The 23461-nt window shown below is 45.5% G+C and overlaps 3 protein-coding genes across 6 annotated transcripts; 2 read left to right on the forward strand and 1 right to left on the reverse strand.

Annotated features, from left to right (window-relative positions):
- The first annotated feature begins 4464 nt into the window (after positions 1-4464).
- On the forward strand, positions 4465-10621 carry LOC100840250 (kinesin-like protein KIN-14F). The gene is made up of 19 exons (XM_003558053.4): positions 4465-4771; positions 4900-5066; positions 5175-5312; positions 5474-5716; positions 5811-5882; positions 5996-6064; positions 6191-6286; positions 6406-6516; positions 6589-6670; positions 6759-6854; positions 7093-7266; positions 7347-7453; positions 7596-7774; positions 7884-8045; positions 8137-8390; positions 8482-8645; positions 8728-8916; positions 9072-9520; positions 10147-10621. The coding sequence occupies exons 1-19, from the start codon at positions 4651-4653 to the stop codon at positions 10280-10282; spliced, it is 3009 nt and encodes a 1002-aa protein (XP_003558101.1). The 5' UTR covers positions 4465-4650; the 3' UTR covers positions 10283-10621.
- Positions 10622-14706: 4085 nt separating this feature from the next.
- LOC100840555 (probable protein phosphatase 2C 33) lies at positions 14707-18923 on the forward strand. The gene is made up of 7 exons (XM_003558054.4): positions 14707-15172; positions 15268-15439; positions 15519-15736; positions 15838-15945; positions 16038-16163; positions 16263-16507; positions 18322-18923. Exons 1-7 carry the CDS (start codon positions 14963-14965, stop codon positions 18542-18544), a joined length of 1302 nt encoding a protein of 433 aa, XP_003558102.1. The 5' UTR covers positions 14707-14962; the 3' UTR covers positions 18545-18923.
- Positions 18924-19747: 824 nt separating this feature from the next.
- Positions 19748-23192, reverse strand: LOC100840855 (calmodulin-binding protein 60 D). Of its 4 annotated transcripts, none has more exons than XM_014897935.2 (8): positions 22328-23192; positions 22127-22208; positions 21939-21991; positions 21313-21800; positions 21039-21199; positions 20716-20913; positions 20448-20592; positions 19748-20345 (listed from the first exon to the last, which is right to left on the reverse strand). In XM_014897935.2, exons 1-8 carry the CDS (start codon positions 22429-22431, stop codon positions 20110-20112), a joined length of 1467 nt encoding a protein of 488 aa, XP_014753421.1. In that variant the 5' UTR covers positions 22432-23192; the 3' UTR covers positions 19748-20109. The 4 variants fall into 4 exon arrangements, with proteins under 4 accessions (XP_014753421.1, XP_014753423.1, XP_010228724.1 ...); XM_014897937.2 differs by having other exon boundaries at positions 19748-20328; positions 22127-22211; XM_010230422.3 differs by having other exon boundaries at positions 22127-22211; positions 22328-23190.
- Between the last annotated feature and the right edge of the window lie 269 nt (positions 23193-23461).

The following is a 23461-nucleotide window of genomic DNA, read 5'->3' on the forward strand; positions in this document are numbered from 1 at the left end:
TCATCGATGAGAAAGCAAGAGGAAAGATATATTGGCATATGTTTCTTTTGCGTGTTGCTTGAGCCCATCGTCATGTGCCTCACATCAGAGGCAGCCGGCCAGCTCCACCTCACAGCAAAAAGGAGCCAGCTTTGGACCATCTCTTCTCGCCTTTTCATTTTAGCTTTCACCTTTCATTTGGGAAATGGGAAATGATGAGTAGAGTCTGATTTAAGTGCCAACTTAGCAGTAGTCAGTCTCCATGCAATTTGCCCTAATCAATCACATTAGTAACAAACTTGGATACATATCTCGATCGTGATCATCAGTAGAGGGAGATTTGTGCACTGATATTGGATCGAGAAGAAGAATCCACTAGTGGCCGGACAGGACCATGCCTTTCCTTAGCTCACACAGACCACGGCCGGTGTCCTATTTTGCTCCCCAAGTTGCCCTACCCGAAAATGAGTAGAGTTCCTAAAGTGGTTAGCGAGCGTATGAACAGTTGAGATTTCTATTCGGGACTGTTGCTAAGCAAGCATGGGTCATTATTTAAATTCAATTCAGCTAAAGCGTAGATGATGATTGCATTTTCCTTGAGTACAGGCAGGCAGGCCCTTCGATCTCTAGTCTCCCCTCGCTGCATGATTCCCCTTCTGCCAGACACTGGATTACAACAAGCCGCCTTAAAGGAACGTAGGCGTTCTTCAGAAAAGAAGAAGGGGGACGTAGGCTTTGGACACCTCCAGCGTGGCATTCATCGTTCTGCTTTGTTTCTCGCGTTAATTGCTAGCGAAAGAATCCTGAAGTTTTGTAGAAATGCAAGTATATATGGGGCGGCATATTCTGAAGTCGCGTTTCATCAGGATTCAGGAAACCTGTTCTGGTTTCTGGAGTAAAGCAGATTGTTCGTCGGTCCTGTGTGCGTCGTACCATGCTTCTCGTCCTTTCCTTCTTCGTAGTTTGACGTGAAAGTTGCAAGTGATTTTGCTTTTCAAAGGAAACAGTTGTAAGCGATTCAATCTGTATCAAACGAGGTCCCGGTGTAACTAACACGCAGGGTGCAATTTTTTTCTTCCTGTGGAGCATTCCCGATTCCGCAAACCAGGCAGCTGTTTTAGCTGGCAAGCAAGATATCGATTGCATGATTACGGCGAACCACGTACCGACCGCGACCTCCAGACGTAACAACAAACTTCCCAATAGTTATTTGGCGAGATGAGATCACTTCCTCGGCAAGCTTTGAACCACGTACACATCACCACTGCTTTAGTAGGAAATGGAGGATTTGGGAGGGCAGAGCTTTGCTTTAACTTACTGTAAGGTGGTGGTGGTTGTTGCTTACATGCTTTCTTGCACAACGCTCAGCACTTGAACCACCTGGGGAGACGGACACTACCACACAAAGTTTCCCCCCGATGCAAGAGACGGCATGCAACGGTCGGCTGAGGTGTTTGGACATCGATCAGTACCTGACCAAATGCCGCAACTATTATCATGTTCCATACCATCGTGTTCACCAACCGAAGCGAAGAAGTATCGATATTTTTTTAAAGGGGAAGGATCCGAACAGAAGTTTAATAGATATGAGTGATCACTGTCGGATCCCTCTGCTGATTTTTTCTCGAGAGTGATAGAGAAATTGTCTCCTAACTACTGTCCTACAGAGTACTAATATTTTTCGTAGATATTCCCTCTGTCATGTGTCAAAACCAAACAAACTTTGTCTCAGTTAAATTTACATACGTGGACTTTATAAAAGGTCAAACGGTTTTCCAACGAAAATATATTTGAAAGTCAAAGATGAAACATGGTTTCTCCATCGTCAAGTTTTTTTAACTAAAGATAATCTCGCTAAACGGAATTGGAAGGAGAGTGTACAATGTTGTTTTTGCAACTCTTGACGAGAGTATAAACATTTTTTTCTCTGTTGTCCTTTTGCTTGCATTATTTGACGCATCACTTTTATTTAAGTTATCTCCAACTCGTACCTTCACTAAGTTGTTTGGAATTGGCTTAATGGTTTACCAAAAAAGATTAAGGCTCATATTCGGATGGGAGTTTCGTCCTTCAGTTGGATTATTTGGAACTGTAGAAATGATATTGTTTTAATCGATCAAGATTTCCGCATTTTTTGTAGGTTTTCTTCAAATCTACACACTAGATTTGTCTTTGGTCCTTCCTGCTCCTTGCACATCAGCCGAAACCTTTGGCTATTGGATGCAACCGACTAGAGACGGTCGATCTCTAAGGATATCTTCAACCAGGTTGACTGGCAGTGCACTAAAACCGGGCTTGCTGTCAGTGTAACACACGCTTAAATACATAGACTCGCTATGATTGATCTTTTCTGCTGTCTCATTTTTGTATGACTTAATAACAACTTCACAATAAAAATGGTTGTGTTGCACCGATGTAGAGGCCTGGTATCCTTTTCCCTTTAAAAAAAATCATCATCACGATACCTCTTGTGTTGGTTAAATGACCACATATGTCCCGTCTTGATGGATAAGAGATGGAAGGCAGAATGTCTAAAAAAAAGACAGTCGATCTCTCGGGATATCTTCAACCGGACTGGCTGGCAGTGTACTAGAGCCGGGTTTGCTGGCAGTGTAATAGACGCTTAAATGCATAGACTCACTGTGATTGATCTTTTTTGCTGTCTCATTTTTGTATCAACGATCTCTGGTCTGTGATTGTACGACTTATAACAACTTCACAATACGAATAGTTGTGTTGCATTGATGGATGCAGAGGCCTAGTATCCTTTTCCCTTTTTAAAAAATCATCAGCACGATACCTCGTGTGTTCGTTAAATGAGCACATATGTCCCGTCTTGATGGTTAAGAGATGGAATGTCTAAAATAAGATAAGAGACCAAAAATTCCTTTTAACGACCGGTACCGGTATACTCCAAATCTTGCACGCAAGATTACATTTGAGCATAAGCTTGTAACATGTGGAGATTAGAGCGAGTTTTTATACTCCAAATTAACAAGTTCTCTCCATTAAAGCACACTTTTACTCCCCATACTAATGAACAAACACATAAGAAAACAAAAGAGGATTTGGTAAAGTACAGATCGCTAAATTAGTGGTACCTTCGCGAAGATACTTTCTCTGCCTCGCATTAGCAGATCTGTTCCCACGCTTAAATCTATTTGTTGACAGTAACTTGGGGCATGGCGTTGTACGCTCAAAGCCCCATACTACACGCTCCGAGTTTCGGACGGAATGGACCCCATGATTTGCACCTAGCGCCGGAAATTAGTGAGAACGAAAAGGATGGAGACCACTGCACACTGCGCTTTTGTGCTTACAAAATGATTCAACATAGGAAGCAACATTATGGTTATAGGCTTGTAGCGTAGTGGATTGGAGTACTGTGTTTCTTTGTGTTGGTATTAATAGCACACTGTAACAAGTTCGTGGGACGGAGTCATACACGGAAATTCAGCTCAAATGAAAACGAAATAACCACACGAAGTCATGAAGGATAGTGTAAGCGGCCAGATTTGAACCGGTACAGAGGAGATCGCGACATTGACTTCAAAATCAAACTCGACAGGCTCCACGCACCGTTACCCACCCACACGTCGCAACAAGAAGATGCGCACGGTGTGCTTGTTGATGCTCGCGCGTCCCGCGCCCGCCTGTAGCTTTCACAGTCCGGCGCCCCCAGCAGTGGCGCGAGGCTCCGTTTAACTCTTCTCTGGTGACCGTTGCCCATTTGGCAACACGCTGAGGCGCTGAGCACGTATGCAAAGCCGGGGGGCTTTGCTTTGCTCACAATTTGGATCTTCCGTTTTGGAGTTTGTAATACGGAGTAGTATATTTTTTTCGAGGAGGAGGAATTTGTAATTTGAATGGACGCTCCTTAAATACTGCTCGTCAACAACTTGACGGCAAGTTAATGCTTAAACTATCTTCAAGTGCCAATTAAATAGACACGAATTACCGATTCATATCCGGGGCATACTAACTGATTGCAACCAAGCAGCCTGTCTGGGATTGAGATTTGAGAAGCAAGGGGACAAGCATCGAAAATACCAGGTCCGTACTGAACTTGGTGATGCATCTAAAATTCTAAACTTGCGTAGGTAAACCTTTGATAAATTTGCGTGCAATTGAGGTTCCGTACACTCGAAAATGACAAATTCAATAAACAAAACGATGTGATTGATGTTTGAAACCTGTGATCTACATTAAGAGTCAAATCATCTACAGAGAAAAAGAAGTCGGATCATTTGATGGTTCCCCGAGAAAAACAGACTTGTTGATTGTTGGTGAGCCTAAGCAACACGCCTGTCAAGAGCAGAGTGCACTTTACTCAAATAAAACACCAGAACGGCGAAGACAACGAAAGGAGGTTGAAAAAGGAAAAGAAAAGAAAAAAAAATATAACAATCCATTCCACTAACCGCGATTTTTTATTTTTAAACCCGAAGGAGCCGAAAGAACACTGAAATGCAGGGGGAGGCAAAGCAGAGTCGCAGCTACCCACAAAGCTCCCACCTCTCCGGCTCCGCTTCCCGTCCTCCATTATAACCACCCCCACAAAACCACCACGCAGAGAACATTAATGGACTACTCCGCAACCGCCTAATTCCACCGTCCATTTTCAAACCAAAAACCAGCCGAGCAGGGCAGGGCAGCGGCACCGCGCCTCGGATGGCGGAAGCGGCGGCGCTCTTCTCGCTCTCCGCGGCCGCCGTGGTGGAGGACGTGCTGCGGGAGCACGGGAGCCGCCTCAACGACCGCGACCTCGCCACCCGCAGGGCGGACGAAGCCGGTGCGCCTCTAGCGCTTCTCCCCTCACCTCATCTCACGTCGGCTGTTATTAGCTGTCTCTGCTGCTTCGGCTGGCTCGCTCATGCCGTCACCGCGTGTCGCTGAATTTTGCTTCGGTTGGTGGTGCAGCTGCGAGGCGGAACGAGGCGGCGGGGTGGCTGCGCCGCGTGGTAGGGGCAGTCGCCGGGCGCGACCTGCCGGAGGAGCCGTCGGAGGAGGAGTTCCGCCTCGGCCTACGCAACGGCCAGATCCTCTGCGGCGCGCTAAACAGGGTGCACCCAGGCGCTGTCCCCAAGGCAAGCACGCACTCGTTGTGTTCGTTAATTTGATCCGCTTACGGCCCCCGTCTCGCTTCTGCTGACATGACACGTGGGGGTGCTGTGATGTTACGCGCGCGCACGCAGGTTGTCACGGCAGACTCGGCTCTGCAGCCGGACGGCGCGGCGCTGTCGGCGTTCCAGTACTTCGAGAACGTCCGCAACTTCCTCGTGGCGGCGCAGGAGATCGGCTTGCCGTGCTTCGAGGCCTCCGATTTGGAGCAGGTTCGTGTCGGCGCATTGCGCCCAATTGTTCCACCACGTACCCCACGCGGCCTTGCTTGCAGCTCCAGCAAAGCGCTGATGACGGCATCCTTGCTTTAGACGCACTCTCTCAAAGGAGCTGCCTGTGTCCCTCATGCGCCCTTTTGCCTTTCTGGACGCAGGGCGGGAAGAACGCCAGGGTGGTGAACTGCGTGCTGGCACTCAAGTCGTACGGTGACTGGAAGCAATGCGGTGGCACCGGGGTGTGGAAGTATGGGGGGAACTTGAAGCCGTCGGCTTCAGGGAAGTCCTTGGTGAGGAAGAACTCAGAGCCGTTTCGGAGGTGCCAATCGATGAGCGAAGCGGAAGCGCCCTATGAAGAGGCTGGATTCAATGGCGATCCTCATCTTGATTATGGTGACATGGTTAGCTTCCTGCATTGCTATGTTGTCTTGTCTTGGTTTGTGTGATGCAATCTTGTTGAAGGGTCAGTGCGTGATGTGTTATTTCTTCAAACAGTCCAGGTCGCGTCCGCTGAAAATGCTTGTTAGCGCGGTTCTGTCCGACAAGAGGCCGGATGAAATTCCTCAGGTAGGTCAATCTGCTTCCTTGATTTTATTTTCTAGATGCCTAGATGGTATACTACTTAAATGGAATATATGCCAATTGGATCCCTTTTCATCCCTGGTGTTGTTTTTATGCAGCTCTTAGAGTCCATGTTGAGTAAACTTGTCGATGAATTCGAGAATCGATTGAATAGCCAAAATGAATTGGTATGTTTGGTACCATCTGCTCATCTTTTATATCTTATTTTTGGAATCCTTCCGCATACTGACATATGGCAGTATGTAGTACTTGCAATTGGCAATCTGACAACCAAAACCAATCCATTTGGACAGGTGAAGGCAGCTCTGAAAAGTAGTACAGACGGCACCAAATCCTTCTCGAAAGGCAAGGTCCTGGTCGAAACCACTCCGAATTACTGTGACAGAAAGGCAAGCTATGAGTTACTCTTGTTTATGCTACTAAAGTATGCAGCTAACTGTGATAGTTAGGATTACTATGACACTATTTTTGGCTCATCCAACATCATCTTTTGTTTCATCCTCTGTAGATGGATACGACAGAGAATTATTTGAAGCATAAACAAACAAAAAAAGAAACATTATGTAAAGTGACATTGAAGCAACATTCAATTCTCCAACAGCAGTCAAAGCATGTTGAGGTAGTACCTAAGTGTTCAGTTTCATCCATATTTCTTGATAGTGACATTGCTGTTCATGTTTCTTGTCTCTAGGAACTTAAGGCCAACCTTGAAACAACAAAAGTGGGTATGGAGTATATACAAATGAAGTATGTTGAGGATCTCAACCTATTAGGTAATATGAGTGTGCTTTCAGTGCTTCACTAAACTACTTTAATATTTTTTTTACTTACAAAATTACCCATTTGCAAAATTCATTTCAGGAAGGCATCTGTTTAGCCTTGCACATGCCGCCTCAGGTTACCACAAAGTTCTTGAAGAAAATAGAAAGCTATACAATCAGGTGCAAGATCTTAAAGGTATGCTTGTTGATTGAATTTTTACACTCGAGAACGGAGCGATGCTCATTGGGCTAGATGTGCAAGTGCTATTTCCTGTGGTCGAGTTTCTCAAATTACAAATGTCGCATGTGCTAGTGCCATTGTTAGAGTTTTTCTATGAACAATTGAACATTTACACTGAGTTTCTGACCCAATAAAGGAAATTGGTACATCGAGAAAATGTAGTCTAAATCTTAAATTTATTTTATATGTATAGGTAGTATCAGGGTATATTGTAGGATACGACCCTTCTTACCGGGACAAGTAAGTTCTTCCACTGTTGGCTGCATTGATGATGGAAATATTACGATTCTCACTCCATCGAAATCTGGAAAGGAAGGACGGAAATCTTTTAGCTTCAACAAGGTTTTTGGCCCATCTTCAACTCAAGGTATTTTACCATGTCCCTATTTCTCCTTTCTTTCATTATCTTATACTATCGAAGAAGATTCAGAGTTTTCTGTTGTGCAGACGAGGTGTTCTTAGATACTCAACCCCTTATTCGCTCTGTTCTTGATGGATACAACGTTTGTATCTTCGCATACGGCCAAACTGGATCAGGAAAGACATACACAATGGTGAGGAGTGAGGACAATGGCACAATGCCAATAATCTGTCAAATATTGTGAACAATACAAATTAAGATATCTTTAAATTATATGACGAATTTACCATAGAGGTCCTATATATCTTAACATCTTCTCTGTCTGTTTTATGTAGAGTGGGCCTAAGATCATGACTGAGCAAACTCAAGGGGTAAACTATCGGGCACTTGGTGACTTATTTAAGCTTGCTGAAAAAAGGAAAGGAACTTTTGTCTATGATATTGCTGTGCAAATGATCGAGATTTACAATGAGCAAGTCAGGGATCTTCTCATTAATGATGGTCTCAACAAAAGATATCCTTACTGAATTCTGTCAAATTATGCCAGTTTGTTTTTATTACATATTGCTTTCGTAAGAAAATTCGTGAACTGTTATATCTATAATTTCCTTAACGATATACACGTTGGAGATTCGGAATAATTCTCAAAATGGACTTAACGTGCCGGATGCAAGCCTTGTACGTGTGGCATCTACAATGGACGTAATGGAATTGATGAATATTGGACATAAGAATCGTGCTGTGGGTGCCACTGCATTAAACGATCGGAGTAGTCGTTCCCACAGGTAATTTCACAACCTTTTCTGTGTAACTAAATTGCTCCAAAGTATTTGACATAATAATGTAATATAACGCAGTATTCTTTTAATCTTGCAGTTGCTTAACCGTTCATGTTCAAGGAAAAGATTTGACATCAGGGAACATTATTCGTGGCTGCATGCATTTAGTTGATCTTGCAGGCAGCGAACGGGTTGACAAGTCAGAGGTCACCGGAGAAAGGTTAAAAGAAGCACAGCATATTAACAGATCACTATCAGCCTTGGGGGATGTAATTGCTTCACTTGCCCAAAAGAATGTACACGTACCTTACAGGAATAGTAAACTAACACAACTCCTCCAAGACTCTCTTGGTAAGGCTGTCTTGCAATTTCTGCACATCAGTGCTCACTGCTGAGTGTAACTTGCATTGTTTTTAATTGGCGTATATCAATGTATCAACAGGTGGTCAGGCCAAAACCTTGATGTTCGTTCATATAAGTCCGGAGAGTGATGCTGTTGGAGAAACCATAAGCACCTTGAAATTTGCTGAGCGTGTTTCTACAGTTGAACTTGGTGCTGCTCGACTTAATAAAGAATCCGGAGAAGTTAGAGAGCTGAAGGAGCAGGTTTGTTCCTTCTACTGTGTGACCATGATCTTTTGTTACTGCCCTCCTTTTCAAGACTTTCATAATCTCTATTCTTATTCAGGTTTCTCGACTCAAAACAGCATTAGCAACAAAAGATTCAGGATCGGAACAAAACATTACCCGACACAGTGAGGCATTTAACACGAAGACGCCTTCTCCTGGTTTTTCAAATAGGCGACAGGGCAGTTGCGATTTGCTGTCTAGCCAAACTAACTTCAGGCAACCAATGGAGGATGTCGGAAACATAGAGGTAACTGTGCTGTGAACTTTTGTATTAGATCATTTATGTTCCTTTTATCCTCCACATTGTATGTACCTTTTTACTGCATTGATCATATACTCACTGTCCTTTCAGCTTCCCTTTTTGGTGTTTTATACATTATGCGTTGCTTGATTTTTCTACAGGTTAGATCCAATCCTACATTGAGACAAAAGAAACCAAGCTTTGATCTTCAGGATTTGTTGGCATCAAATGATTCTCCTTCGTGGCCGGACAGCAATTCAAGGGTAAATTTTCAGATGGGAGAAGAAAGAGAAACAGTTTGTGGGGATTGGGTAGATAAGGTTGTGGTGAACAATAATCACTCACTCGGTGATTGGGAAGGAGACAACACAGCTTTACCTGACTTCTTTTACCAAAGATACCATTCAGGTATGAGAGATGAGCCGCAAAGACCTCGGTTTTGCTCGACAAACACCGATGATTCTGATGACATTGATATTGCAACGAGTGATTCCTCAGAATCAGATGCACTATGGCAGTTCAATGTCCAAAGCATGAATAGTTCGGTAATTGAGAGTGGATCAAAGGTCAAGAGACCACAAACAAAGATAAGAGAGACCTCAGATACAAGGTAACCATTTTATCCTGATAATATAGTTAACATCACAGTACACAAATATGTGTATTAATTTGAATAGTAGCATGGGAAACAAAACACATAATCAATCACCATAGTAAAACTCATCCTATTTAAATTACTATCGAGTTATTTCTTGAAGCTGTACCATGTGTTATGAATTATGACCTAAATGTTGCATGGACATCCCAGTATGATTAATTAGTGATCGAAAAATACAGTTTGGTTAATGCATCATTTTCTAGAGAACCCTGATGCACATTTTAATTTAAGAGGAGAAACATTTCATCCATGAAGGTGATCCTACATTCAACAATGTTGTTTGGCAAGCTTAATGACAGAGCTTCTTTTTTTATAGAGGAGGGAAGACCATTGGCCTCTGTATCTATTGATGCACGCAGCCCCATTATTTATTATTGAAGTTTCATCAGCATGCTGAAAATATGCTCTTAATACATGTTTTATCTAAACAACCTCTAAAAATCTCACTCTATTTTGTAATATTTTAAAAAGAGTGTAAATCAAGGGAGGAAGTACAATTTAGTAGACCATTTGCATAAGATTCATCGATTTTCCTACTTGAAGACTAATTCATTTGTTGCGTGTTCTCTGCTTATCAGAACACCAAACCAGTCTCAAATACCAACAGCGTCAAGAAAACCATCAAACGGACCAAACAGATCTGGAAGGCAACCTCTAAGTGCTACCGATGGGAGAAGGCTTTCATCAAATGGTAGACACGCTGGTACAAAGTAGGGACTGCAAAAATGATCTTCTGCATTTTTTCCTGGCTTTCTTTCAACGCTTGTTTTGAGGGGTTGCGAGGTTGTTCTCAAGTACAGCAATGAGTGACAATAAGTCCAATTGATTGTGTCAGTGTGGTGAGGTGTGATCTCAGCAGCTGGTGTGTGAGGCCATTAGCCTTTTTTTAATTGGCCTATCAGGCTACGTTGAGTTTTTTTTGTAATTCTTTGTGTCATGTCCATAGTATATAATGAAAAGAAAGGAAATGTATTGACAAAAGCTGATTTCTAATTTCTCTCTTTGAACGCTTTCATCTTTTGATACAGGCTCGCTTTGATTATCTCTCTCAAATTTCTTAAAGGAAATGTAGCGACACTGTTTTGGTTGGAGTTCTTTTGAATGAACGTATGATTTCCATGGGTCCACTCCATGAAATTCATAATCGTGTCTGATATTTGTTCAATTCAGCTAATGTGACATATAATTGACTTACAACTAACCCAGACTTCCTCTTTAATTTTTTATTGACCGACTACTGCAGAGGATCCTCGATTTAACGGTTGTATTGTGACAGCCTTGAATAGGTCATGTAACTCTAATTTCAGTTTATCTGTTGCAGAAATACCACATAACTATGCTTGTTGAAATGTCCTAGCATTCTCTCAATGCTTGTCCTACATATCGTCTCATGCATTCCTTGCAGTAGAACACTGGTTCGTTTTCATTTGTATATATTTGAAATAGGCACAATTACTGCCAACACAATAAAGTCTTGGTGATTCGTTCGAGAAGAGAGAAAATATTTCGTTAAGAGAAAAATATGCCGCACCTTTCCCAGCTTGGATTGGATACGGAGAGCGAACCCGTGGACGTAAAGAAACAGTGGCCTCACGTAAGCCTGAAACCGAGTACAGTAAGCATGGTTTGCAAATGCACGATCAAGACGCTTACATGAGTATCTCTTAACCGGTCCATACACACCTGCGGCCATGTCATCTCCTTGTTTTTCATGACTATACAAGATCTCGTTGAAATCAACAATGCAAACCCACAGGAGATTCACCTTCGGATTGCCATAGAAACCTGCACATGAAAATTTCCAACCGTTTCCCGCTGAGTTTAGTTTTCGATAGGAAATGGATTTCGGGTTCCTCCTTCTGGGCAGCCAGAAGACCACGGACTGTCGGCTTGTTCCTTAGCCCCTAGCAGTTCCATGCCACAACTTTCATTTGTACGCGGGGCTGAATATGTAGACTTGCATTTATTGGTTCATTTCAGCTCTTCTCTTCATTCACTGGTGTCATCTCCACGTCTCTCTTCAACTTTTTTAGCTCACCACGCCTTTCTGTCTCCTCTTCCAAACTCTTCTTCATCCCGTGGCACCACTAAGGGTGCGTTTGGTTTAGATTTGCTTTTCAAAGAAGCCGCTTTGCTTTTTTTCTCCCAAAAAGCTGCTTTTTTTTTCTTGCCGTGGAAAAGTACAAAAGCTTGTTTGGTTTAGATTTGACTTTTCTTTCATCTTCTCTGCAGAACCTCTCTCCGAATCCCTGTACATAGCAGCACCGCCACAATTAATTTGCCTGGCCGATCGCGACTCCCCATCCCATGCGACACCGATCCCCTCCCCTCCCCTCCCCGCCCCACAGCTGGTCTGTTGGCGCCCACACCAGCTCCCCAAATCCCCAACAGAAAAGGTGGCCGTCGGAGGAGCCGCCATCGGGGATGTGAGTTCGAGTGGGGTAGCAGTGGAGGGGTCTCCCCGTGATGCGGTGGCAGGGGCAAGCTGGCCGGGATACGACGTGGCAGGAGGCTCGGAGGGGAGTCGGAGTGGGGCGGGCTGGGGACCTGCGTCGGAGCGGGGTGGCCGGGGGATAGTCGTCGTGGGCTTGTGGAAGGACGGCGGGGGACAGGCTGGAACGGATTGGGGAAGGCTGGGGAAAGGCGTGCAGGTGAGCTGCGCCGCTAGAGGGGAATGCCGCCGCTGGGCGCCGACGGCTACGGTTGGTGCTTGGCTTGCTCGATGCGGAAGGACCAGGCGGCACTGTTTCTGTCTCTCGGTGAGGTAGAGGAGAAACACGAAACGTTTTTCACTTAAGGGATGGCAGCATGGGTAAAAAAGCAACCGTAAGTACCTGTGGACCTACTTTGAGAATTGTACTACGAAAAGCAATCCTCTTTTTTGCTTTTTGCTTTGAGAAATACCCCTTTGGTTAGCTTTTTTTTTATTTTCAAAAGCAAAAGCAGGAAAGCAAGCTACCCAAACGCACCCTAAGTACTACACGATTCTGATCTTGCTTTCTTGGAGCACACGACCTTTTGTATGTCCCCAGCGTTATCTTTTCTCACATATGTCCCAACACTCAAAACCACGGTGTCTTGCTTCTCCTTCTCACGTACCACTGAAGCTTGGTTCTCAACACTTTGCATCGAGTGCACGGGAATGTTCCCTACCTTCACATGCCCTAAAAGTAGGGTTCTGCCCTGCAGCTCCTTAAACCCGTCATCATCATCCGGCCTCACCTTCTTCTCTTGGAATAACACATTTCTTTACTTTTCTTAGAGCCTTGCAGGTCCTTCACCCATATGTCATCTGACAACATCTTTAATGGGCTTGTGACCTCATGAAAGGACACTTCCTTCACATGGTTTCATTCTTTGTCTCTTCTCAGTCCATACCGTCGTTGACTGAGCCACTCCCCACAATGTGGTCATTGTTTTTCCATCCCCCTCCTCCCCTACTATCACCATTCCACGAGCTTCTCTACCCACTACTGTCCATACGTCGTTGGGCCAACTTTCAAAATGCTGCACATCACCACTTTTCAGTTTGACCCCACAATATTTGTCAATGTGCCCTATAATTATACATGTATACAGAACTCCGGGAGGAACTCATAGGCAAAGGAACACCACCGTTCTTTCTCCTCTTCCCTTGATACCTCCATGCTCTGACCCCTTCTCTTATTCCTCCGTTTGCAACATGATCTCTCTCATCAGGAACTTATCATTTTGCAGCCGTACTTTGATCCGCAAGATTTGACAAATATCCATCACATTCCCACCCACATCCACATCCAGAGTTTCTCCTATCTCATCACCAATCACCTCGTTCTATTCATCATCCCTAGTGGCAACTTCGCTAGGTACCTGCACCCAGATTTGACAAATACGCTTCAAAAGTTTTATTCGACACTAAACCTTTGATCACTGAGAGATCATTGCTAAACTTCTGTACACACCCTCTAAGGACATTACTTTTACCGGATTCTTGATGAAACATGAAAAGTAAAATGTTAGCCCCCAGATCCTTGCAGTCATCACCACATAGCGAGCACCAGATCCGATCAACTGATTGGGCTAATCCCACAACGAAGATCAGATTCTCCGATACCAACTTACCCACAACCCAAGCTTAACCTCACCAACCGCCCTGGGCCCTAACCACCTGATCTTCAGGCCTTTACGTTCCGCCTCCAGTAAGTCTTGTTTCTTCATGAGGTTCTCCACGGCTCTCGAGGTCGAAGGCACACACACTAGGTTAATGGTGTTGTACGATTGCATGACCTAGCACACATGAAAGGTTTTTGGTGGAAAGCCGTGGGATCGGCAAGAAGATAAGGCCCAAACCACAATCCTAACCAGCTTGGACAAAAGATCGAGAGGAAGGGAGACGAATCGGGGTTTACCCGATGGAGCGGAGGAGATTGACTTTGAAGAGGTTTGGGTGTCACTGCAATCGCCGAAACCTAGACAAACCGTCATACGAGTGACAGACTCGACATATTTTCGATTAGAATTTTTTTTATCAGTAGGAGCAGCACGCCAATCTACTGAGTATGTAGCTAGCTTCGATTTTGTACCTTGTTTTCTGATTGAGGATGCTCAATTAGATATGATATCAATGAAATAAAGCCTTGCGCGGTAGTCTAAAAAAAATCTATTGGGTATCTCTATAGAACAGCACTAGTACACATAACATAGCCCAGTTATCGTTAACCAACGGGCCGTGCAAAAGAAAGCCCGCGAGCCCACCGTGCCCGCCAGTTGCGGGCTCGGCCCGACACGATGCTATGCGGGCAGTGCCGGTCCATAAACCGCCTAAGGCCGTGGCTGGGTTACATTTTTTATACACTTTATCTTTGTATATTCTTTGCGAGCGCCGGCTAAACTGGCCTGAGCCGGCCCGACCAAAGCAGTGCCTGGGCCTAAGATTTGCTGAAGCAGGCCAATATAAACAGATTTGGCGGGCCCGGAGCGTGCGGAGCCCGTTTAGCCGCCATTTGCCACCTATGCACGGCCCAAAAGAAAAAGACCGTATGCAGTCACGGAGCCACCCCACCGCATAGCTTTGCAGATCCCCCCTTCAAAAAAGAAAAGCTTTGCAGATTGTATTCTCTCTTTGTTATTTGTACCAAACACCCTATTTTTGTTCTAAATCATAAGAATCCTTTCCGCACTTCCCGTCTGTTCTGCCTTCACTCGCCTCGCTGAATTCCCCAAACCCGAACTCGCCGCCGTCCGCATTGCGACGCCATTGCCTCCAAATACGAGGAAACGTCGCGCGATCTCAGATCCAGCTTCGTGCCTTATCCTCGGGGTCACTGAGCAGACCTTTTCCGTGCAAGCAATGGCGTCATTTGAGTGGCCTCTTGGGGGGATGTTTCTTAGGTAGGGCTGCAGCAGGGGTTTGTGATGGAGAGCGCCTCAAGGGAGGAGAGGCTGCCCCCGGCGCTGCCTCTGGCCACGCTGATCGGCCGCGAGCTCCGTGGCGGCGGCTCCGAGCGCCCGCTCGTGCGGTACGGCCACTCCGGCTTCGCCAAGCGCGGCGAGGACTATTTTCTTGTCAAGCCCGACTGCTTCCGCGTTCCTGGGGACCCTTCCTCCGCCTTCTCCGTCTTCGCCGTACGCGCGCTATCCTCTTCGCCCGTCGCCCTTTTGGTTTCTCTTGGCTTCGGTGATGTAAGGGCATGTTCGTTTCTTGGATCTGCTGCTGTTAGGTCTTCGACGGGCACAATGGCGTGTCGGCGGCGGTGTTCAGCAAGGAGCACTTGCTGGAGGACGTCATGAGCGCCGTGCCGCAGGGCATCAGCCGTGAAGACTGGCTGCAGGTGCTGCCTCGCGCGCTTGTCGCGGGCTTTGTCAAGACAGACATTGACTTCCAGCGCAAGGGTGGGACTGAGAGAACCTTGAATGCCGTTAGATGCCTTGACCAACCTCGCGAAAATGTTAACTTTGGGAATTGACGCAGGGGAGATGTCAGGGACGACGGCAACCCTGGTCGTCGTTGATGGGTTCACTGTTACGGTAGCATCGGTTGGGGACTCCAGGTGCATCCTGGACACTCAGGGTGGTGTGGTCTCGCTGCTAACTGTGGACCACAGGCTGGAGGAGAATGCAGAGGAGCGGGAGCGTGTCACAGCGAGTGGAGGTGAGGTCAGCCGGCTGAACCTCTGCGGCGGACAGCAGGTAGCACTCTAGTGGGATTTTTTTTAACATACAGCTGAAAATGCTTTGGAAGTATATCTGGATATTGATTTGTGCATGGGTTGTTATGTTTGTTCTTTTAGGTGGGTCCTCTCCGATGCTGGCCAGGTGGATTGTGTCTTTCACGATCAATTGGAGATACCGATGTTGGGGAGTTCATCGTGCCAATTCCACATGTCAAGCAAGTGAAGGTGAAGTATGGACTCTGAATAAACTACAAGGAACATATCTTATTGTAGCGTATCTTGGCTAAGATGTAGTGCTATATTTTGGATACTTGTAGCTTTCAAATGCTGGAGGTAGGTTAATAATTGCATCAGATGGAATATGGGATGCAGTGTCCTCGGAAACTGCAGCACAGGCTTGCCGGGGATTACCTGCAGAACTGGCTGCAAAGCTGGTCGTTAAGGTGTGTATGCATTTCGCTGCAGTTGTTAGACTATCCCTACTTTCCATGGTATGTTTGATTGTCTTGACCATCTAACTGAGATCAATTTTGCTTGTACAGCAAGCTCTGAAGACAAGTGGTCTTAAAGATGACACAACCTGCGTAGTTGTTGATATCATCCCATCTGACCATTGTTCAACACCGCCACCATTATCTCCAAATAAAAATCAGAACAAGTTGAGATCCCTTCTTTTTGGTAGGAGGTCCCATAGTTCTGTTGGGAAGCTTGGTAACAGAAAAAAGTCTGCTTCCTTTGGTTTTGTGGAGGAATTATTTGAAGAGGGCTCTGCAAAGTTGGAAGAAAGGCATGTTCTTATTTTTCTTTCCAGTTCATATTGTTCTACTTTGCATATCAGTGAAGTGCATCGTTTTTAGCCATGGAGTTATTTGCCATGTGTGAACTTTTTGTTGTCATTAAGTCGTTTGCTGTTATCTCACCTTGTCACATTCACACGGGTTCAGTTTTATGTATATGATAGGGTTTTGGGATGGTGCAGAACAAGTGGTTGTGTCCACTGTTTTTCTCAGTCAGTTGTTTAATCTCATCTATAGCTATTCGGTATCTATTCTTGTTATGTACTAAAAGCACATGACAGCCAGCCAGAAAAAGTGTGATAGACAAGAAAATCTTACAAAAAGCATAGCAAGATAGACCACAACCAATAGATTTTTCATAATTGTATATACACAGACAGCAACCCATAAGTCTTACAAAAAGCAAAACATTCAACCGATAACCCTCTTATAACTAATAGACCAGAACCGATAGATTTTCATAATTGTATGTAAATGGATCACATCCAATAGAATTCCGTAAATGTACCTAAACAGATTAGAGCCTCAGATCAACATACATGTACCTAAATATATCGCAGCAGATAGATCTTCATAATTGTACCTATGCAGATCACAGCCTGTATATCATCGTAAATTCATAATTGTATAAATAGATGCAACCGAGATCGATTACAAATGGCCATTGGTGGATCCTTATAATGTCATATTTGAACGCTGGATTGCAATGTGAATTTTAGTTTCCTTTACTAATCTGATATCACACACAACCAACTTGCCAGCTTAGTACAAATGATCGAGCGACCAGCTTCTGATCCAAGCTTTAATGTCATGTGCTGATATAATATCACGTACTGATCAGAAACAACCAATGTACTGATCTAATATCACTTACAAAGAAGACATCCTGCCGCTAATACGGCCTTCTTGAAAATAGCATAAGAATACTGTGAGAGTGCAACATTATTAAAGTTTATTGTTACAGCATTTCCTGTGTCGCGTGCAATTGTGTAGGACACAGAGTTCTTATAACATCAATGTTATGTACCTTGTTTCGGCACAAGCCTGCCTTTATGTTTGGTGCTATTGAGTTACTAGACCTATTTTCTACCCTCTCTCTTTGTTAAGTACATATATCTGGTGTAGTTGGCAAATATGTAGTGACACTCATGTTGATAGTTTCCTGTTCTTTTGTGGTGGCATTGACCGTTTATGATGTTCCCTTGCGTACTTCTGGCATAGGATAATCCTTCAGGAATTAGCTTCCAGTGTCGTTTTTATGTTGAATCACTTAAGTATGGTAACAGTACATTGCTCATCACATTCTTACTGGAGATGGCTGTCGAGTATATCACTTACGTTAGTTTGCATTGCTCCTTTAGTAGTACCATAGCAGGTGGTCTTGAAGATTGGTTTGTATCTTGTATGCCACATTGCCACTGCAGGCCCTGAATTTATAAACACCAGCGCTGCTTTTCTCACTGTCTTGCCGGTAGAACATTTTAGATTTACTTTGGCTATTCCATGTAAAATTTGATCTCTTGTACTCCCTCCGATCCATAATAAGTGTCTTGGGTTTAGTACAAAGTTAGGTTTAGTATAAAGTTAGTACTACAACTTTGTACTAAATTCAAGACACTTATTATGGATCGGAGAGTGTAATTTAATGTCCTCAATCATCACAAGCTTATCTTATTACTTTGTCCGCTTGGCTGTTGAGGTTGATATTTTTGTTTAAGGAATGCAACCCTGCCACCTAGTGTTACTTGCCGTGCTCATTTTAGGCTGTTCAAAAGACTAACATTTTATCCCTATTTTTCTGCAGGCTGGGTAGGAATTCCCCATCAAAAGCTAAATTCCCCCCATTTCGCTGTGCGATCTGCCAAGTGGACCAAGTGCCATTCGAAGATCTAATGACAGATAATGGAGGTGGTTACTGTTCTGCCCCATCAACACCTTCGGCTGGTCCTTATCTTTGTTCAGACTGTAAGAAAAAGAAGGATGCGATGGAAGGTAAAAGATCTAGCCCCTCGACTGTATGCAGTTGAAAGTATCAATTGGACCGACTGGTCTGTATCCATGAAATCTAGGTGTGGTTTGGTTTTCTGATCTTTGTAAAAAGAGGAGAATAATCTGTTTATTGCTGGATTGAAGTATTATTCAGTGAAACTAACTGTACTCTAGCCTAAGCTGAACAAATAGGGCTACTAACAAGCTTGATGTCTATCAGTGCGGATTAAATTTTCATTCGCTCTGAGAAGATGGCTCCAGAAATTTAAGACCTGTTTTTCTGTACCTTTAGCCTGTAAAGTGAAATGGCCTGCTTAAAAATCTTTGAGAAAGCAACGGCAAGGCTTCTCATTTCTGCTTTGGAACGTATTTTGTACGGAACCAAATGGATTAAGGTTTGATGCTATCCTTACTGAAGTTCCATCTTTTACTGGGTTTGCTTACGTTACATTTGTGATACAAAATCACTTTTAAATCTGGGTGGTGACTGTGCAATAAATGTCGCAACTAATCTAGTGCCGGATCGTGATTGATATCCTAATCCAATGTTGGGCAATGGTTTCCCGCTGAGTTAATGACATTTCAATTCAAGATGAGGAAGGAATGGAAATTGTTTCCTGCTGAGTTAATGGAAATTGTTTTGAATGTTGAAATCATTTGTGATGTCTTCTATAGTGTCAGGTTGCCCTCTTGATGAAACGCCCTTTCAAGTTGCTGCTTTTTTAGGCGATGACACCCCTTTAGCTGATGGTTGTATTGTCAAGATATAAGGTTCACTGCGTAGAAAAAGGTGGTGATCTGCTGGTTCTTTGTGAATGATCCATGAATCCGTTGACGAGAGAGACCATTTTGCCCTTGAATTTTCGAGGGGCGAACCAGGTATACAACACAACATGCCGGCTAACTTCCATTGACTCAAGAGCTGAAACGCACAAATATTTTCTTGTTAGGGGTTAATTCGGTTTCAGTTTTTTTTTGAATTTTTACATGATTTCAAACCTTAAGATTTTTTTTCTTACGTGAGAATAGGGATGCTAAATTCCTAAGTATTATGTCCGAATGGACCAAATTTCTAAGAAATTCTTAGCGTTGGGTGAGAACTCATGCAAAATTAAGTGTGCATGACATCTTAATCTTCTATTATTCAAAATCCTTCGGTATTTCCAATCCTCTATTGTTAGCATTGAAGTGTCCACTTGACACTTGTAATATTTTCCTGTGATTTCAAAATCCCTCCTGTGTGCAGAGAAAGAAAGACTACAAGTTTATTTCATCTCGTTGTCCTCTGCGAGCAGAGAAAGATTACAAGTTTATTCCATCGCACTGTCCTTTGTGAGCAGAAAAAATATTACAAGTGGACACCCTTTGCCTTCGGAAAAACTGACACTAAACATAACAAACGTCTAAACAGTGAGCACTAGATACATCAGATTCAGGTTTCTAACATTAAGAAACTCCAGACCAGTGCTTTTGTCGCATCAAAAAAACAAGCCAAGATCTCACATCCTAACAATTGTAGTACTACTACAGCATCTACTCTCTGCACCGTCTCCCCTGTGAGTGTTAGCAGGCAAGTTAGCCGGACTGACTCAGCGGCCATGCATCACAACCTGGCCCCTGTGCTGGAGAGCAGCAGCCCGCACGGCTGAGACGAGCCGCTGAACTGCAGCGCGTCGAACGGGTCCCTCGCGTCGAAACCGCTCGTGATCCAGGGCTCAGCACGGTGATGTTGGTGGCTGCCGCTCGTCGCTTGCAGCTGCAGGACATCCTCCAGGGCCTCGCCCAGCGGCAGCTGCTGCAGTGGGTTCAGCAGGCCGTCGTCCTGTAGGTTTGGTTCATCTAATCAACCAGAAAAATGAGTAAGCTGGGCGCTACTGCTATGATCCTAGCTAGAGGATGGAACCAACCAATACCTGGCGAAGACAATTAAGGGATGGATACCTCGAGGAAGGCTGGGGATGTGCGTGCACGATGGACCCGCAGGCATCGGCGGCGATTGGTCGGCGGCGCACTGGGACTGCAGCTTGAACTCCACGATGCGGTTGGGAAACTTGTAGGCGTCCTGCTGCAGCTTCACCACCAGTGCCTGCAAGGCGACGAATGTTATGTTATGTGCAAGTGCAACACAGCAGGTTAGATTAGAACGTACGGCTGCACACAGGAGCTGATGGAGTGTTTTTGAACGTCGGATCTGTCATTCAGTGATTACCTTCTGCGTCGCGGTGAGAACATTCAACGTGAAGCAGTGGCTCCCGACTATGACCCCGACGATCTCATGGATGCAGTTGAAGAGCAGGATGATCCCGTGCCCGCTGCAGTAGGAGTAAAGCTTGTCGTCCAGGACGCACTCCCGGGCATGCTCCACCGTCGATTCCCACATTTTGTTGGACATTCCACTCCCAAGTAACTGAAAAATGCAACAATTGGACAGCACAAAACGTGAGAATTTTGAACTTCCGTTTGGTCTGCACGTTCGAAGCGGTGAATCTAAAACAGAAAACTCTGGTAAAATGGGCAGGCTAGCTTTCTTACCCCGCGCAGTCCATTTTGATCCATCACCAGGTTCCTGAGGAAGTCTTGAACGGTGTGGATTCCAAAGTCGGCGAGCTTCTTGTGGAAAACACCGTCTTTCCCAATCTTCTCAAGACGCCATACGTCGTCGGCTAGTGCAGGAGGGTGATGCTTCTTGTAAACTGAAACATAACATGGAGATGGAGGTTTGATAAGTATATATGGTTCATCAGAACTAGTACAAGGAAGAAAAACGTAATATTGTCATCTGGTTGAACTGTGAGTAGTGTCTTACCTTCACCACGGTGATCCTTCACCAGAAAAGGATTGCTCACAGCTTCCTGCACTCTCTCTTCGATCGAGCTGGCCCGGGACATCCTCGCACCCAGCCTGAACTTCCTGCTCCTTATCCAGCTCGAGTTATCCGTGAAAGAGATGTCGCGGACAGAAGCAACGCCTTTCTCAAGCACAATGATCACCTCACCGGACAACAGTGGCCTCTTGCCTTCTCTCTCGAAGACTATGCTCTCACTGAACTCCTTCTCAGTGTGTTCCAGGCGCTCGTCGGCGTTGAAGTCGCCGTCGAGAACGAGGAGCTCAACCTTCATGGAGGACAAGGGGCCAGAGGTGATCGTCTGGTTGTTGACAGCGTCAGTGAGAACAATTCGAAGTGGCTGCTTGTTCTCTGCTTCCACCCTGTTGCCTGTGAACAGGGTCTGAGGCAGGTTGCCCTGGAACTGCAGCTTGTACCTTTTACTGCTCGTCTTTAGTTGAAGAGGAAGCCTGAGGAGAAGAGTGCTGAAATTAAGCGATGACACATGGGTAACATGCAAACCATAAAACAGGAAGGTGTAATGCACAGTTTTAGTATTTTCAGTTAGCAATCAAAACATTAACACTGAACTGGCCAGTACTGCTGACCTGTGTGCGGAATCAATGTGGCGGATAAGAACATTGTGCACCTCTTCCTGCACCTGAATTCGCAATGGAGTCAACGACAAATTAGACCATTAGACTTCCATGGAAGGAATTAAAGTTGGAAATCTGCAGGCTTAAAAAGATGGTCCTAGCTAGTTGGTAGTTGCCACAAAAGGAAGTGAGGTGCTTACAACTCTGCGCAGGAACGGCTCCAGCTTGGGAAGATGCCTCTGCATGTACTGCGCGCCAATGGCCTCCTGCATCGAGCTACTGCTGCTGCACCCAGGACAGAAGAAGGTACCAAGCGTCAGAACATGGGACCAGGATGGCCCTTGCCAATTGAAAGTTTGTAACACCATTGTTTTGTGTACAAGAGCACGGAATGCACTCACTTGAGAAGCGTCCGACGGCGCTTGGCGTCCGGGGAGGCGAGCTCCTCCTCGTCGCCGTCCACCACCTCCTCCTCCACCACGTCAAGAACCCTCTTCAAATCCATAACCGTGGCAATGCACGCTCACTTCGAACACTCGTGTAAGTTCAGCTGAGGCTCAGTACGTGGCCGCCGTGAATTTAACTAACTTACACTGAGCTGGCTGTGAGTGAGCAGCTGACCACGTACGCAGGCTATTAATAGCGGCGGCAAGGAGCAGAGGAAGCAGCGCCGAAGCTTCTCTCCCGCACACGGAGGGGGGTAGCCTGGTATGGGTATTGGTGGCGGGTCGGTCTCGTCAAGGACACGCTCCCCTGGCTCTGCTCGTCCGGCAAGGCAAAAAAGACCGTAAAAGCAGCTAGAGCGGCTCCTCTCATCAGAATCCCTAGAAATGCCAAGATTCGGTTCGCCCGGGCACACCCACCCACCCGGGGCTTTTCGGCCCTTTTCCTCCTCCTCCTTCCCGTCCTCCTCGTCGTCTCCTCTCTTTCAGTGCCCTCGACAAAAAGGGCTCGGAATTTTGTCAGAAAGCGGCAAAGCGGCGAGCTCAGCTCGCTAGCTGTGGCCTGTGCGTGCATGGAGATCATGGAGATGATGATGACGATGATGGGCAGCTAGGCTAGGCTAGCGCTCGCCTGGCGCGTGCATGCATCGGGAGGCGTGCCGGCGTACGTGGTGGTGGTGGCCGGCCGGTGCATGGCTTGGCTTGGCTGGATACCGGAGAAGCTTCCGGGAAGCAGAGCGCGCCGTGCGGTGGCGAACGAACCTCTCTGGCTAGCTATGGGCGTGCATAGGCTTTTGGGGCTGAAAGACGGGTGTAACACTACAAAGGCGAGCTTTTCGCCGGGAGGAGGAGGGAGAGCTAGCTAGCTAGCTGCTCTGCTCTTCGGTGCTCTCATCGGAGGGAGGGAAGAAAGGAGGAAGTGCAAAGCGGAGGAGGACAAAGTGGAGGAATTATATTCTCTTCTCCCCACGTCGCTTTTGCGTTGAGTTCGTGTACCTGCCCTGCCTGCCTGTGGAGAGACGGAAATGAAAAATGAAATGAAATGGCCTTTCCTCATCGTCTTCTTCATCCAAACTCCAAAGTCCAATCCAT

The sequence above is a fragment of the Brachypodium distachyon genome, chromosome 1 (genome assembly GCF_000005505.3).
Source record: "Brachypodium distachyon strain Bd21 chromosome 1, Brachypodium_distachyon_v3.0, whole genome shotgun sequence".
NCBI classification, from domain to species: domain Eukaryota; kingdom Viridiplantae; phylum Streptophyta; class Magnoliopsida; order Poales; family Poaceae; genus Brachypodium; species Brachypodium distachyon.

Coding starts and splice junctions, on each gene's coding strand:
- LOC100840855 (XM_010230422.3), bottom strand. CDS start 22,431: ATGGATTTGAAGAGGGTTCTTGACGTGGTGGAGGAGGAGGTGGTGGAC. Junction 20,914..21,038: donor ATCAAAATGGACTGCGCGGG/GTAAGAAAGCTA, acceptor TGCATTTTTCAG/TTACTTGGGAGTGGAATGTC. Junction 20,346..20,447: donor CATCCCCAGCCTTCCTCGAG/GTATCCATCCCT, acceptor CTGGTTGATTAG/ATGAACCAAACCTACAGGAC.
- LOC100840555 (XM_003558054.4), top strand. CDS start 14,963: ATGGAGAGCGCCTCAAGGGAGGAGAGGCTGCCCCCGGCGCTGCCTCTG. Junction 15,737..15,837: donor ACCTCTGCGGCGGACAGCAG/GTAGCACTCTAG, acceptor TTGTTCTTTTAG/GTGGGTCCTCTCCGATGCTG. Junction 16,508..18,321: donor TCTGCAAAGTTGGAAGAAAG/GCATGTTCTTAT, acceptor ATTTTTCTGCAG/GCTGGGTAGGAATTCCCCAT.
- LOC100840250 (XM_003558053.4), top strand. CDS start 4,651: ATGGCGGAAGCGGCGGCGCTCTTCTCGCTCTCCGCGGCCGCCGTGGTG. Junction 5,717..5,810: donor ATCTTGATTATGGTGACATG/GTTAGCTTCCTG, acceptor TTCTTCAAACAG/TCCAGGTCGCGTCCGCTGAA. Junction 8,917..9,071: donor AGGATGTCGGAAACATAGAG/GTAACTGTGCTG, acceptor ATTTTTCTACAG/GTTAGATCCAATCCTACATT.